The 14,812-nt window shown below is 43.3% G+C and overlaps 1 protein-coding gene across 1 annotated transcript in view; it reads right to left on the reverse strand.

Annotated features, from left to right (window-relative positions):
- Positions 1 to 14,812, reverse strand: part of ERICH3 (glutamate rich 3) — a 72,534-nt gene that overhangs the window by 31,228 nt on the left and 26,494 nt on the right. Inside the window, exons 7-9 of the mRNA XM_014577164.4 lie at positions 11,126 to 11,341; positions 8,843 to 9,023; positions 4,864 to 5,050 (exon numbers count right to left, since the gene is read on the reverse strand). Of these exons, the coding sequence (XP_014432650.2) occupies positions 4,864 to 5,050; positions 8,843 to 9,023; positions 11,126 to 11,341 (584 nt within the window). The remainder of the gene's footprint in view (positions 1 to 4,863; positions 5,051 to 8,842; positions 9,024 to 11,125; positions 11,342 to 14,812) is intronic.

Genomic DNA, 14,812 nt, shown 5'->3' on the forward strand with positions numbered 1-14,812 from the left:
GTAGATAGCCTGAGAGACAGAACTAGAGATCTTCAGGGAGTAGCCAAGTTAGTCTGTACAGGTAAACTGAAAAAACAACAAATAGTCTGGTAACACTTTATAGGCTAACAAAACATGTAGCTAGTATCATGAGCTTTCGTGGGCACGGCGGTGACCGGTCATCTGAAGAAGTGGGCTGTGCCCACAAAAGTTCATGATACCAGCTACATGTTTTGTTAGTCTATAAAGTGCTATCAGACTATTTGTTGTTTTTTCAGAACTAGGGATGTTAAACATCGGTTAACTGAATAATCGAGTAACCTCATGAATTCTTATTGGTTAGTCAACTACTCTCTAGTATCTGGGGGCGGGGACAGCAGCCAGTATGCTCCAGTCCCACTTCCAAGGAGCACCCTGACACTCCTTGCTGCTGCTTCTGTATCAGAAGCAGCAGCGTGGGGTGCTAGGTGGGAGCTGATCTGTGAGGGGAGCCAGTTTAAAAACTAACTCCCCTCATGGACTGGTTGCCTGTCATGCCATGCTGCTGCCTCTAATACAGATACAGAGGCAGCAGCGCAGGGTGGCAGCAGCCCCTGTCTGGGAGGGGGGGCTCTGTGTTCCTGGACCCAGTGCAAGCCGGAACTGAGCCGGGCTACCTGCCAGCCTTGCTCCTAATGCCCTTTAAATGCAGAGCCGCAGCAGGGGTAGGTCTCGGACCCGTTGCAAGCCAGGACTGAGCCAGATTGCTGGCCAGCCTGCTAAAAAAATTACTTGGAGGGGAGGGAAATGTGTGTAGTCTATATCATTAACCTATAAGCTTTTGCTTATCAGTTAATCAACTACATTATTACATCCCTAGATAAACACTCTTGACTTGCTTCCCTCCTTAACACTTCTGACCATTGTAGCTTTGCCAATGCACCTGTTAAGTGCAGACCAAGCCAATTCCTCTTCTTCTCCCTCCTGCTAGTTCTTTAAAAAAATAAATTCTTAATGCTGCTTTAATCTTCATTAACCACCTCTGCTTCCTCATCTGCCTTTCCTGCTCATGAAAGATTTCTCAGTTCATAACAGATGGTGGTTGCTTTCAGAACTCTGGTACTGTCCAGGAAAGTCTGTATAACATACCATGGATCATGGGGACATTCTGTGGTCTGATCAAGACATAATAAAACTTAAATCAAACTAGCTACATCACTCAAATGTGTGAAAAATTCACACTCCTTAGAGACATAGTTAAACTGACCTAAGCCCAGTATAGACACTACCTGCAATTCTTCAGGCAACTTAGCTACCATATCTCAGTGGGTAGATTAACTTCAATCCCTGTAGCAAGTGTCTCCACTGCAGTGTCATAATGGCACAGTGCTGTATCCATGCCACTGTAGCATCCATATATAGTGTAGACATTACCCAAAGCCTCAGTGCCTAGGCTCCGGAATACTGAAAACCCCACTCTGCTTATTCCTTTTTCTTTCCTCAAGACAACTGTTTTAGGTCTGTTCCCTCTCCCTTACTCTCAGCAGTTCGCCCTATCCCATGAGCCCCTTCCCATATCTTTCATTCCTTCGTAGAAAACAATGACCCAAGAGACTGCCCTTTACTCCCTTTTCAACTGCTCTTCTTATATAAAGCTTTAATACAGCAACCCCACATGCTAACCCTTTGCACAACTGCTTCTAAACTACTGAGATGTATCCTAGACACTTCTAGGACTGTTAATTTTGTCAGCATCAAATGTGAATAATTATGTTAGGAGTTTTGTCCCCTCAGTTATTAGTGCCCATAATTTCCTAAAGGACATTCAGATATTGGAGTTCCTAAGTGCAGGTGCACAACTAGTTAGGTCTTCAAGCCTACAATAAGCTCTGCATAACTTAACCCCAGCATCCAGGCAGAACCGATTGTGTAATCAGGGGCTAAGTCGGGGCTTGACTCAATACCCATGAAAATCAATGGGAACCTTCTCTGAGCATGGGAGCAAGCCCTGAATCTGTGGATGCAAAATCATGTTCCAAATTATTTATGCCCATAACTTTCACCTTCAAACATGCAGGGGCAAAGCATGACTTTATGGATGTGACTTGTTGGAGGTATGTAAATACAGCTCTCTCAGCTGGGACAAGAGCCTTGCAAAAGGGGCTCTTTAGGTCAGTAACTACAATTGGGTGGTCTAGTTGAGAGAGAAAAGTTTAATTAGTCATTGGTTTTTTTCCAATAATCTGAAATAATCTGAACTATTTCCCCAGACACATGTCACTTCAGATAAAGGTAATCCATTTTCTTCACACACACACAGGCACACACAGAAAGACTGAAATTTGAGCTAGTTTAGATATTTACTGAGTCAGTACCTCCATCCTAACTCAGCTGCTTTTCACTCCTCAGAGAATCCTTATCATAGCAACTCTAACATACCATTTACATAAATCATGTAAACTTTAGCTTGAATTTTTCCTCAGAATTTAGTGCTTATCTAAAAAATTAGTTTGGCTCTATGGAGGATCCCTATCTCTCCTCCCCTCTTCATCCAACTGTTCATTGTTGTTTTTAAAATATGTTTATGAAAAGAATAAAAAGATTAAAAATTATATATGGCAGCAGAAGTTCTACTGTGTGACACTGCTTTGAAAATCCAGTAGACAGATTTTTTTTATTTTTATTAAAACTGAAGCTTCTTGGCATATGCTCCAGCTGTTGTTCATGGCATTGTCTTTGGCCATAAGGAATGCTTTGCTGTGCTCGTATTTGTTTTCTGTATCCTGGGCAATGTCCTTATTGGCCTACTCAGCAGCCAGAGAAATTACTGTGGACTTTAGATGCTGAGGCAGAATTGTTCTTCAGCATCTATGATTTTGTTCTTATTGTTTTAATCATGCATCCAGCTTGCATGATGGCCTAGAAAACCTTAAGAACACAAACTGAGTGTAACATGATGTATTGATGTCTACCTGAGTCAATGATAGGTCTGAGAGATGGGAATGGCCTTCAGAGATGAATGTGCTGTTAACTCTGAAATTTACAGATCGTTTAAATGGCACCATTGTTATTAATTTCACTGTTGATATTTAGCATTCACATCCAGAGGACACACTTATCCAATAATGCAAAACTGCTTTCTATGCCTCTTTGGTTGACAAAAGGCCCGTTTCCCTCTTCTCACACTGACAGATATTGCCTCAGCCTTTGGACAAATGCTCTGATGTAGTTATACATCTTCAGTTTAAAATTCTCTGGCATTATTAAAAACAGAAAATATGGTTGTGATCCAAAAACTCCTCAGTATCGACTTTCAATGGAGTTATAAGAATATCTTGATTCTGGTATGTCCTTTCTGGTTCAAAAAGAATGCCATGAGAGATCTGAAATGAAATGTTGTTTATATCATTGTGAAATGTATGGACAGTTACTTTGTAAGGAACTATGTGGGAATGCTAAAAATATGTTTTAGATTCTGTATTACAGGAGAAGTGGAGAAACAGGCTTCCTGGCACTTAAAAGATGTTTATTCACCTGTCTCTCTGTCAGCAGGAAAATTAAGCACAATAAGCTAACACATTGGAGGTATTTACATGCAAATTCAACAGAGAGATGTGAAATCATCCAGGGAGAACATACAGTAGAGGAAAATAACCTTATCCTGATATACACTTCAAAGGTTTGCTGAACTAGATTTGGGAAACAAAAGAGATCCTCGGTCATCCTGTACCTGGAAGTAAACAGACATTGTGTTTCTTGAAAACAGGAATCTAACCAGCTTGAGTTAAACTTTCTGCAAAAGGCTTTGAGTGAGATAAACTTCATTAAACAGGAGGTTAATGTACTAGTTAAGTGAAAGCCCTAGGAAGTGTGTGATAGTTTTACTTTATAAGTAACCCTTGTTTCCATTAATCCTTACTCAATATCTCTTGAAACTTTAACAATAAACTTCTTGTTGATTTCTCCATCAGTGCTATGGAATGTAGCAAGGAGCTGATCCTGAGCTTAATCTGACAAGCTGGTACATACATTGTTTCCTTGGGCACAACCAACCCTGGTATTTCTTTGAGTGATCAGTGGCAAGGGGGCTGGATTCTACAGGGAAATGCTGCAAAGGAGCTCAGGGACTGAGGTATACCAACTGTTAACATGCGTGACAAAGCGAGGGCTGGAGTAGCCCAGAGGAGGAGGCTCAGGTGTCTTACACACTTATGCTGTCAAAGAACAGATTTCCAGTTAAGCACCAGCAAGTCTCCTTCACACTTGGGCCCAGTAGAGGAGAAGGAGGGGGGAATAAGATGACTCAGTCAAGGTTCACTCTAAGCAGCATTACAGCCCAACAGCTGCTTTATGAGCACTGACTAAGGGCTCAGGGCTTCCACCTATGGAGTTGCCTGGCTAGGGGAGGGGTACTTCTCCCTCCGCTACAGCCAGCAGCTCCCTGCTGAGGACAAAGCAGCAAGTCTCTCCCAGCCACAGGGAAACATCCCCTCCCTAGAGGCTGGGAAAGACTCGCTGCTCTGTCCTCAGCAGGTAGCTGCTTCTGTAGCTGAGAGAGAAGTGCCTGCCCCCAGCCAGGCAGCTCCATGCATGAGTCCAGAGCCCCTGTCTGGGCAGGACTCAGTAAGCAGCTGCACAGCTTAGAAGGAACCTTGGACTGGGTCCTGGGTACCCTGTGCAATATCACAATAGAATAATGTAAAAAATCACCTGCTTTCAATGGGAGATTGCCTATCCAAAGCCTATGCACAAGTAGATCCAATATGCAGATGATATAACTGGTTTCAAGATAGGCAACAGAACCCCATTCATTGTGACCTGGACTCCAGAGAGATCAATGGGCAAAAGGTTTGATGGTGGGGAAAGGTGGGAATAGTTTTGCAGGTGAAACACTTGTGAGCATACCTATAGCAAGGAGAGGCTTTGTCTACATTTGCGAAGCCAAAGTATCCATGTTTGCCTCCCAATCGCATGCCTTTCCGATGCTTGTACTCGCAGCAGGAGCTCAGCCTGTCCACCTGTAGTCCATTGAGGAAAAAGGTGAGACTGAAGGGGAAACCATGGTGCCGCTTTGAGGTAAAGTGAAAGGTCTCTGTAATTGGAGAAAGAAGGGGGTTAATGCTTTACTGAAAGCACGTGTCCAGCAATCTCCACTTTGTCTGCCTATGTGCCAGGTAATGGACCCTGTCAGATCAGGCTCTTTGCTTCTCATCTTCATGAAAGATTATTATGTTGTGAAATTCCACCTTCTGATATCTACAAAAACCATCTTTATCCCCACGGCAGCATCCTGGAGGTGCTGTCACACATCTATGGCCAGCTAGGACATTGTTACTACAGCTATTCTAAACTTCACAGTTGCAGGAAGACTAGAACCCAGAGCCTTCTAGTCCTTTACCACTTGAATTGTGCAAGGTCACCATTAGCTGTTATATAGAAGTGTAGGGCTTATGACACACAGCTGAGCACTGATGAGTCTCTCTAGCAAAGGGTAGTAGACACAAACACAACTCTTTATTGTATTCAGTGAAAAGTAAGAAGCAAGCACAATCAGTTACTTATAACTCACTGGTATGTCTACACTACTGCGTTAATTCAAGTTAACTTAATTCTAAATAGTTATTTTGAATTAAGCTAATTTGAATTAACACATCCACACACAAAACCTATTTTGAAATAGCATTTTGCTATTTCGAAATAGCATATCCACACTGAGTGGACCCTGAACCGAAGTTAAGGCTTGCCGGAACCAGTGCCGGCAGGACATCAGGTTAGGACTTACTGTGTGGGGCTGCAGCCTGAGGCTAACTGAGCTCCGTGCTTAAAGGAACTCTACCCCCATCCCGCACAGACAGTTTTCAGGGTTCCCCACTTGCTTGTCTGCCTCGATGAGGGACAGCAAGGCAGTCCTGTCTTGGAGTGCCCTGAGTGCCCGCACACAGGACAAGACAGCACTCGGCCACATTGAGCTAGAGCTGCCCCTGGGCATGCCAGTGCGTCTCGTGGGGTTGTTGCCATCAGCCCGGCTGCACTTGCTGCAGGCTGCCATCCGGGGGGATCATCGGGGGACTGTCAGGATCCGGGATGCCCTGTGGGAGAGCATCCACCCCGAGGAGCCCTCAGAGCCACCTCAGTCCTCCCCAGTGCAGCTCGTGCCCCATTCCTCCCTCACATCCTTCCACTTACCCCTCCCTAGCCCCCCTTCCTGATGTCAAATAAAAGACACGTATGTTCAAAAATAAAAACTGGGTTTTTTGAACAAAACTGGGAGGGAGGAGATGAACATCTGGTGAGACTGGGAAAACGAGGTGGGAAAGGGGAAGAGAGAGATTGGGAGAGGGGAGGTGGGAAACCTGGGAGGAGGGAGCTGGAAGGGGGAAGCAAGGGAAAGAAGGGGGAGGGGAAGCTCAGGGCTCAGGGTTGGGGGGTTTCGCTGGACCAACTTGATTTTCATGCTAACCTGCTCCTGGGTTCGCATGTGGCCTTTGGTGGCCAGGCTGCCAGCTATCCTGCCATAGACGGCTGCGTTCCTCCATCTAGGGCGGAGATCATGGACTTTGGGGGAATCCCCCCATACCTGAATAAGGTCCATGGTCTCCACCCTGGACCAGGAAGGCACCCACCTTCTCCAGCCCCTGGCAGGCTCCTGGGAGCTGGCAGACTGCTCCTGGGGCGTGATGGAGGGCTGGCTGCCAGTGGCTTGCTGGCTCATGTTTTGGGCCACTGGGTCAGGGGCCCCGGTGGCCACTTCTGGCTCTGGGCTGCCAGGCTTGGAGCTGGCATAGGCACTGTGGCCAGGGTCTACCCCTTTAATGGCTCCGGGGCTGGAAGAGAAGAGAGTAAGTTTTCCTGGTTGTGCCCAGAGTGGCCACCAGGGCTCCCTGGGAAGGGCTGGAGGCCCCCTATTTCAAATTAAATGTCTACACAGTATTTAATTCGAAATAGCTATTTTGAATTTGGCATTACTTCTTGTAGAATGAGGTTTACCAAATTCAAATAAAGCGCTCGGCTATTTCAAATTAATTTCGAAATAGCGGTTTGCCTGTATAGACGCTGTTAAAGTTAATTCGAAATAACAGCTGTTATTTCAAATTAACTTTGCAGTGTAGACATATCCACTGAATGGAACAGAACTACTGGTTAGAACATAAGAACGGTCATACTGGGTCAGACCAAAGGTCCACCTCGCCCAGTATCCTGTCTCCCAACAATGGCCAGTGTCAGATACCTCAGAGGGAGTGAACACAACAGCTAATCATCACATGATCTCTCTCTTGTCATCCATTTCCAGACAAACAGAGGCTAAGGACACCATTCCTACCCATCCTGGCTAACAGCTATTGATGGAATCTAACCTCCTTGAATTTATCTAGCTCTTTTTGAACTCTGTTAAAGTCCTAGTCTTCACAACATCCTCTGTCAAGGAGTTCCAATGCACTGCATGAAGAAAAACTTCCTTTTGTTTGTTTTAAACCTGCTACCTATTCATTTAATTTGGCAATCCCTAGTTCTTATATTATAGGAACAAGTAAATAACTTATCCTTATTAACTTTTTCCACACCAGTCATAATTTTTTGGACCTCTATCACATCCCCCCTTAGTCTCCTCTTTTGTAAGATGAAAAGTCCAAGTCTTTTTAATCTCTCTTCATGTGAGACCTGTTCCAAACCCCTAATCATTTCTGTTGACCTTCTTTGAAACTTTTCCAATGCCAATATATTTTTTGGGCGGATAAGGCGACCATATCTGTATGCAGTATTCAAGATGATGTGGGTGTACCATATAGAGGCAATAAGATATTTTTTGTCTTATTCTCGATCCCTTTTTTAATGATTCCTAACATTCTGTTTGCTTTTTTGACTGTCACTCCACACTGAGTGGATGTTTTCAGAGAACTATCCACAATGACTCCAAGATCTCTCTCTTGAGTAGTTGTAGCTAAATTAGTCCCCCTCATATGGTATATATAGGTTCTAATGCTTCTCTCAATAGCAAGATGAAAATCACCCCTTTAGCAATAGTAGTCATCACATCAAGTTACAGGGACTCATTAGCATGGCACCATGCAAGGGGAGGGGGAGGTGTATTGCTCCTGGGCAGAGGAACTCAATAACATTGGCAGTGTTGGAAAGAAATCTTCCTTCAGTTCCTGGGTTGGAATTGTGATCTGTGGTAACTCTCCCGTCCATAATCACAGCTACCCCTCCTTCCTCCATAGTCAGCTAGGCAGAGTGGGAGCAGTGTGCAATTATGTGATGCATAGTGATTATAAGCCATCCCCCCTCTCCCCCGCCAGCCTCCATGCAGCAGGACAACTGTGATTCCATTGCATCCGAAGACTTGTGATCTCAGCCTTAAACTGATATACAGCTGTCAGGACTAGTAGATTCCCAGGCCTGATTTTTCTCTCATTCTTCATATATACCAGAGTAACGCTAGCAAAGGCAATGGAGTCACACTGGTGTAAAACGGATCAGAACTGGGCCCCTGGAATACAGTTTTCCTTCTGGAACAATAAAGAGCATACAGTCACGTATTGCTGCTACTCGGAAACAGATAATTTAGTATTCAGGGACAGTTTACTCCTGCAGATATTTTATTAACCATACATCTCTATCCAAAAATTAATCTAACCCACAGTATTTTGTTAAATTACTCCTTTAAATTCCTTCTTCCATAATTTGCAAAAGTAATTGCAGCCTCATTTTCAATCATGGAACAGTAAATCTCGATTTTGGATGGAGGCAGCTGGTTTATAAGTCCCTAGATGTGCATATCTTGACTGAGCTCAGCTGAAATCATTTTGAAATCACATCAACAGTTTATCCAGAAAATAAGATGTTGAGAGAATTAAAATGAACTCCTCCACTTTTTAATCCTTACCTCCTTCCAGTAGCTTGCCTTTGTAGACACAAAGGTTTTCTCCCCCACAATGCTGCTGATAGACTTTGATTTCATCTCTGTAATCGGTGTCATCATGAGACAAGTGCACACTTTTTCCTAGGTAGATCATTGTAACAGATGCATTGCTGTGTAATGAGGGTTTATGGAATTTTCCTGAATCCTACAACAGAAGCACAATAAATACATTCAGCAACCAGACTCCTACCTGGGGGCGAACAAAGGGGCAATGCTGGTGAGACATTTTTTAAGTATTCATTCACCTCTGTCGCTCACTGAATTTAACCTTCCTGAACTGCAAATAGATCAAAATGTTGCAACAAATCCATGGTCCTGAGTCAGAGCCTATGTAACACTCCAGTGGTGCAAAGGGGCCATAAAGCTGCCCTAATGATTCAGGTGAGGATTGCCTGGTATGAGACATTGGGAATATCAGGAATGTACCTGAGAGAAGGGAACACAGCCAGAGCACTGCTGGACTCCAGCAGTCCCCAGATGCTGTAACAGACTGTTAAGTCAATCTAGCTGGAGTTAGTTAAAAAAGCACTGTGGTGGATCTAACTCATACTACGGCAACTCTGGGATCAGGGATGTCAAAGGTGGCATGCAGCTAGGTTTGCCCATCGCCTAGGATCCTGCAGTGAGCAAAGCTCCACCAGATCCAAGAATCAGTCCCTGTGTCTTTACCAGACATACCTTGTCCAGATGGATAAATTATATTTTCTTCTTTGAGCTGGCAAATGCTTATCCAAATTGGAAATTCCCAAACCTGCCTGTGGGATCCAAAACCCAAATCAGCTTTCCTCCCAGCTGCAGAATCCTTCTTTTAAATCCTTCCCGTATGTCAGAGGCTAACTTCAAGCATGTAAAAACAACATTCAGCCCACATATTAGCAACTTCTTATGGAGGTTGATGGTCATTCTGCCTGAGAAAGGAATGAGTCCTTTACGCTGGGGGCATGCACCATAAAAGATAGATTTTCAATTTTGCTGTGGCACTGATGTCAAATACATTGTTTACTTGAATGGATATGTGGGATACATGGATATATCCAGAGCAGATTATTCTCCCAACACTCCAACTTCTTTCTGTGAATACGTCTGCCTCCCAAACAGCTTGTTATGCTTGATTATCTTTAATACAGTGTTTCTTAAAGTGTGTTCCGCGGCACACTGGTGTGCCGCAAGGCAGTTGGAGGTGTGCCACAGAGAACAGAGTTCAAAATGGCCACCCTTTTAAAGGCAATGCCTGAACAGAGTTCAAAAGGGCAATGCCTGCTCTCCTGATTAAAGAGTAAACTTTTGGGGGGCTTGGGGTTTTTGTTTTTTTGTTTTTTTGCTTAACTTCTTTTTCCCATCCTTTTTTGTTTGTTTTACTCAACAACTTTTCCCTGTCTTTTTTTTCCTCAACAAATTTTTCCCTGGGTTTTTTTTTTTTTTTTTTTTGGTCAATAACTTTTCCCTTGGAAAGGGCCACCCTTAAAGGGGCAAGCCTCCTTTTCTTTTTCTTTTGTTTTTGCTCAACAAACAAAGCCTTGGTGTTCCCCATAAATAAAATTATTGTTTGGTGTTCCTCGGTCTTAAAAAGTTTAAGAAACAGTGCTTTAACAAATGATTTTAGGTTCATGTCTGTGCGTGTATGTGTAAAACCACTCTCTTCAGTGGAAATGCTTTATGGATGAATCATTGGAAAGAGTTCACAAAACAAAATAATCAAAAGTTGGGTTTTTAGAAGTCCACAGAGCTTAAACTATGGGGAAGAGGCAAAAACAGGAAAGGTCTAGCTGCTTCTTCTAGTATTTGAGTTGATTCACTTCCAAGTGATGATTTCAGTCCTGCTCAGTTGAATTAGTACACGGTCTGGTTATTAATTAGAATACTTGACTAAATTAATCTGGCCATGGAAAGTAATCCCAGGCTGCTGCACTCAACAGTAGACAATACAATATCTCAGCACAGATTTTAAGCCAAGATTGTGCCTTTAAAGCATACTTCAAAATATAGACCCCTGACGAAGCACTGAGGGTGCTTAGCCTGGGGTGTATGCTGTATGTGGCCCCTAGCACTGATCTTGATCTGCTCATCTTGCTCCTCTCTGGTCCCTTGGGGAGATTGGCACTACTTTCACTGCTAGCCAGATTCAGCCTACCTTGAACCTCTTCACTGTCCCCTCACATCCTTAAGACAGTATGTCTGGTAAAAATATCTCTGGAGCAAGACAAAGATATCAGGAGGGAAGAGGTAGGAGGAAAAGAGATCTCATACCTTTGTTAGCAGCTGCTCTAAGCCATCTGGAGCAGTGGTTGGGCGAAAGCGTCTCCCTCTGGATGTCCCGTGTCTAACTCCCTTTAGGTTCTTATCTCCTTTTTGGGGTGGAGGCGGCACTGGTATCACATAATTGTTAATGATGGGTAGTTGGTATGGGGATAGTCCAGCCAAATAATCCACTGAGTTCATAAGCCTCAGCATGCTTTTATCTCCCTGCAATTACATTTAAAAAGTCAAAGCCAAATTCACACAAACAGTGAGCCTGCACAGCACAGTACATACTAGATCAGTGTTTCTTAAACACTGTCAGAGGTGTGCTGTGGAGAACAAAAGAGTTCAAAATGGATACCCTTAAAGGGGTGGGCGACTCCCCCCTGCTTTTTTTTTTCTGCCCAATAACTTTCCCCCGGCCCTTTTTTTTTTTTTTTTGGTCAACAAAAAGTCCTTGGTGTTCCTCATAAAAAAATTATTTGTTGGTGTTCCTCAGCCTTAAAAAGTTTAAGAAACACTGTACTAGATAGACATGGCTTGATTATTCCTTCCATTTTACATTCATGTTTTCAAAAAGACCCTCTAAATCAGTGGCCACAGCTTTGCTTGTGAAATGTGTGTGTGTGTGTGTGTGCGTGCGTGCGTGCGTGCGTGCGCACGCACGCAAAGCCCTGAACTTACTGAATGTGCACATGCCAAACTGGGAGCACAACTTGAGGACCTGGGTACAGGCCTCTTGAATATCTGCCCCAAAAGTCTAGTAAACTGATTATAATTATTTTACATTTTGTATTACTTATGATCCTGGCAGACTCTTGATTGCAGCCAGCCAGAATAGTGAATGAATTATCACTGTTTTTGCAGGACTAATTTCCTTTCATTTGTGGGGCAGAAACTGAGGTACCCAGAAATTATTAAATTATTTGGCACAAAATTACCGCTCAGTGCCTTTCAAAAGACTGTCCCATTGATAGCAGAGCTTTGCTCAACCTCCAGGATGAAATTCATGCAAGGGCACAGGAACCGAAGGCCCTGAGGCAGGAGGCAGGTGTGCAAAAGAAATTCAAACCCTTGCAGCTCTTCGAACTGGACTCTGCAGGAGCTCCACATAAACCATCCCTTGCAAGGGCTGGCAATTATGGGAGGAAGGGTGCTGCTGGCCGGCGCCGCGGGGATGGGGGGAGCTGGCGCTACGGGAGCCGGGTGTACGACACCTGATGGCAGCTCTAAGGGATGCTGCGCGTCCCTTACAGCTGCCATCAGGCGCCCCCCATAGGTTGGCACCCTGGGCAGCTGCCTGGCTAGCCCACCCCTTAGTCCGGCTCTGACTGGAAATGACCTCGAGAAGCCATCTCATCCAGTCTCCTGCACTCACGGAAGGACCAGAAGATAAAGATTCCACAACTTCCCTAGGCAATTTATTCCAGTGCTGAACTACTCTGATAGTTCAGAAGGTTTTCCTAATTTCCAACCTAAACTGCCATTGCTGAAATTTAAAACCTTTGCTTTTTATTCTGATCTCAAAGGTAAAGGAGAATAATTTATCTCCCTACTCCCAGTGGTGACACATGGCAGAACAAGGAGCAATGGTCTCAAGTTATAGTGTGGGGGGAGGGGTCTAGGTTGGATATTATGAAAACCTATTTCACTAGGAGGGTGGTGAAGTTCTGGACTGGGTTACCTAGGGAGGTGATGGAATCTCTATCCCTAGAAGTTTTTAAGTCTCGGCTTCACAAAGCCGTTTAGTTAGGGTTGGGGAAGAGCAGAAGGCTGGACTCAATGATCTCCTGAGGTGTCTTCCAGCCCTAGGAGTCTATGATTCTATAGTCCTTGTAATAAACTTCTACATATTTGAAAACTGCTATCATCCCACCCCTTCCTCAGTCTTCTCTAATTTTTCTAACAAATCTAATTTTTTCAATCTTCCCTTATAGGTCAAACAAAAAACAGGACTATGTAGCACTTTAAAGATTAACAAGATGGTTTATGAGGTGATGAGTTTTTGTGAGCCAGACCCACTTCCTCAGATCAAATTGTGGAAGAAAATTAGCACGACCATATATACCAAAGGATACAATCAAAAAAATGAACACATATGAAAAGGACAAATCAAATTTCAGAACAGAAGGGGGATGGGGGGGGAGGTAAATGTCTGAGAGCTAATGATATTAGAGGTGATAATTGGGGAAGCTATCTTTGTAATGGGTAAGGTAATTAGCGTCCTTGTTAAGACCTAGGTGTAAAGTGTCAAATTTAAGCATGAATGACAGTTCAGAGGATTCTCTTTCAAGTCTGGTTGCAGGATGCAGGTAATCAGGTCATTGAGACAATGCCCTTTCTGGTTGAAATGGCAAGAAACTGGTTTTTTTTTGTTTTTGTTTTTTTTGTTTTTTTGTGATCCTGTCTAATATTTTCTGGACCATAAATCATTTGTATTGCTCATCTCTGTACTTTCTCCAATTTGTCCACATTCTTCCTGAAATATGGTGCCCAGAACTGGATACAATACACCCAATTGAGGCCTAATCATCTCTGAGTAGAATGGAAGAATTACTTCTCATGTCTTGTTTACAACGCTCCCACTAATACATTCTAGACTGATGTTTGGGGTTACCCCCTCCCACACTGTTGACTTATCTTTAGCTTGTGATCCACTATGTCCCCCAGATCCCTTTTTGCAATACTTCTTAGGCTATGTCTAGACTGCAAGCCTCTTTCAAAAAAGGCTTTTTCGAAAGTATCTTTTGAAAAAGACTCTTTCGAAAAAGAGCGTCTAGACTGCAAGCAGTACTTTCGAAAAAGCAAGCCGCTTTTTCGAAAGAAAGCAGTGAGTGAGTCTGGATGCTCTCTTTCTAAAAAGCCCTGTTGGCATTCAAGAATGTCTTTTTTTGAAAGAGCACTTTTGAAAAAAGGCGTTCTTCCTCGTGAAATGAGGTTTACTGCCGACGAAAGAAAAGATGCGTTCTATTTAATTTCGAAGGCTACTTTTTTTGAAAAAAACCCTGAGTCTGGACACAGCCCTAGGCAGTCATTTCTCATTTTGTATGTGCACAACTGATTGGGCCTTTGTAAATGGCCATATTGAATTTCATTGTATTTACTTCAGACCATTTTTCCAGGTTGTCCAGATCATTTTGAATTTTAATCCTTTCCTCCAAAGCACTTGCAATCCCTCACAATTTAGTATCACCTGCAAACTTTACAAGCGTATTCTCTATGCCATTTTCTAAATCACTGATGAAAATATTGAACAGAACCAGAACTGATCCTTGTTGGACCCCACTTGATATGCCCTTCCAGCTTGACTGTGAACCATTGATAACTACTATCTGGTCATGATTTTCCAACCAATTATGCATCCACTTTATAGTAGCTCCCTCTCTATCCTCTACAAATAACCATGGCTGTCCCTGTTAAGAGGCAGGCACATCCCCATAGAGAATCTCCACTCTGAAAATTTTACGTGCAAAGAAAGACTACTCAATAAACAAAGCATCCACTGTTGTTCTCAATACTGTGGTTCAGATCTGAACATCAAGTCAGTAGGATAATGTGCTTTGCAAAACAAAAGGAAGGGAAAGAAGAAGAGTCTGAACAAAAAGGTCACAATAAATAATTGTGCATTAAACATTTAATCTGTTGTTTGCAGTTCTCAGATGTGCAGGGTTAGTCTACCTCGAAGTCATTCTTTCT

This window comes from Pelodiscus sinensis, chromosome 9, assembly GCF_052426305.1.
Source record: "Pelodiscus sinensis isolate ZL-2025 chromosome 9, ASM5242630v1, whole genome shotgun sequence".
Lineage (NCBI taxonomy): Eukaryota > Metazoa > Chordata > Testudines > Trionychidae > Pelodiscus > Pelodiscus sinensis.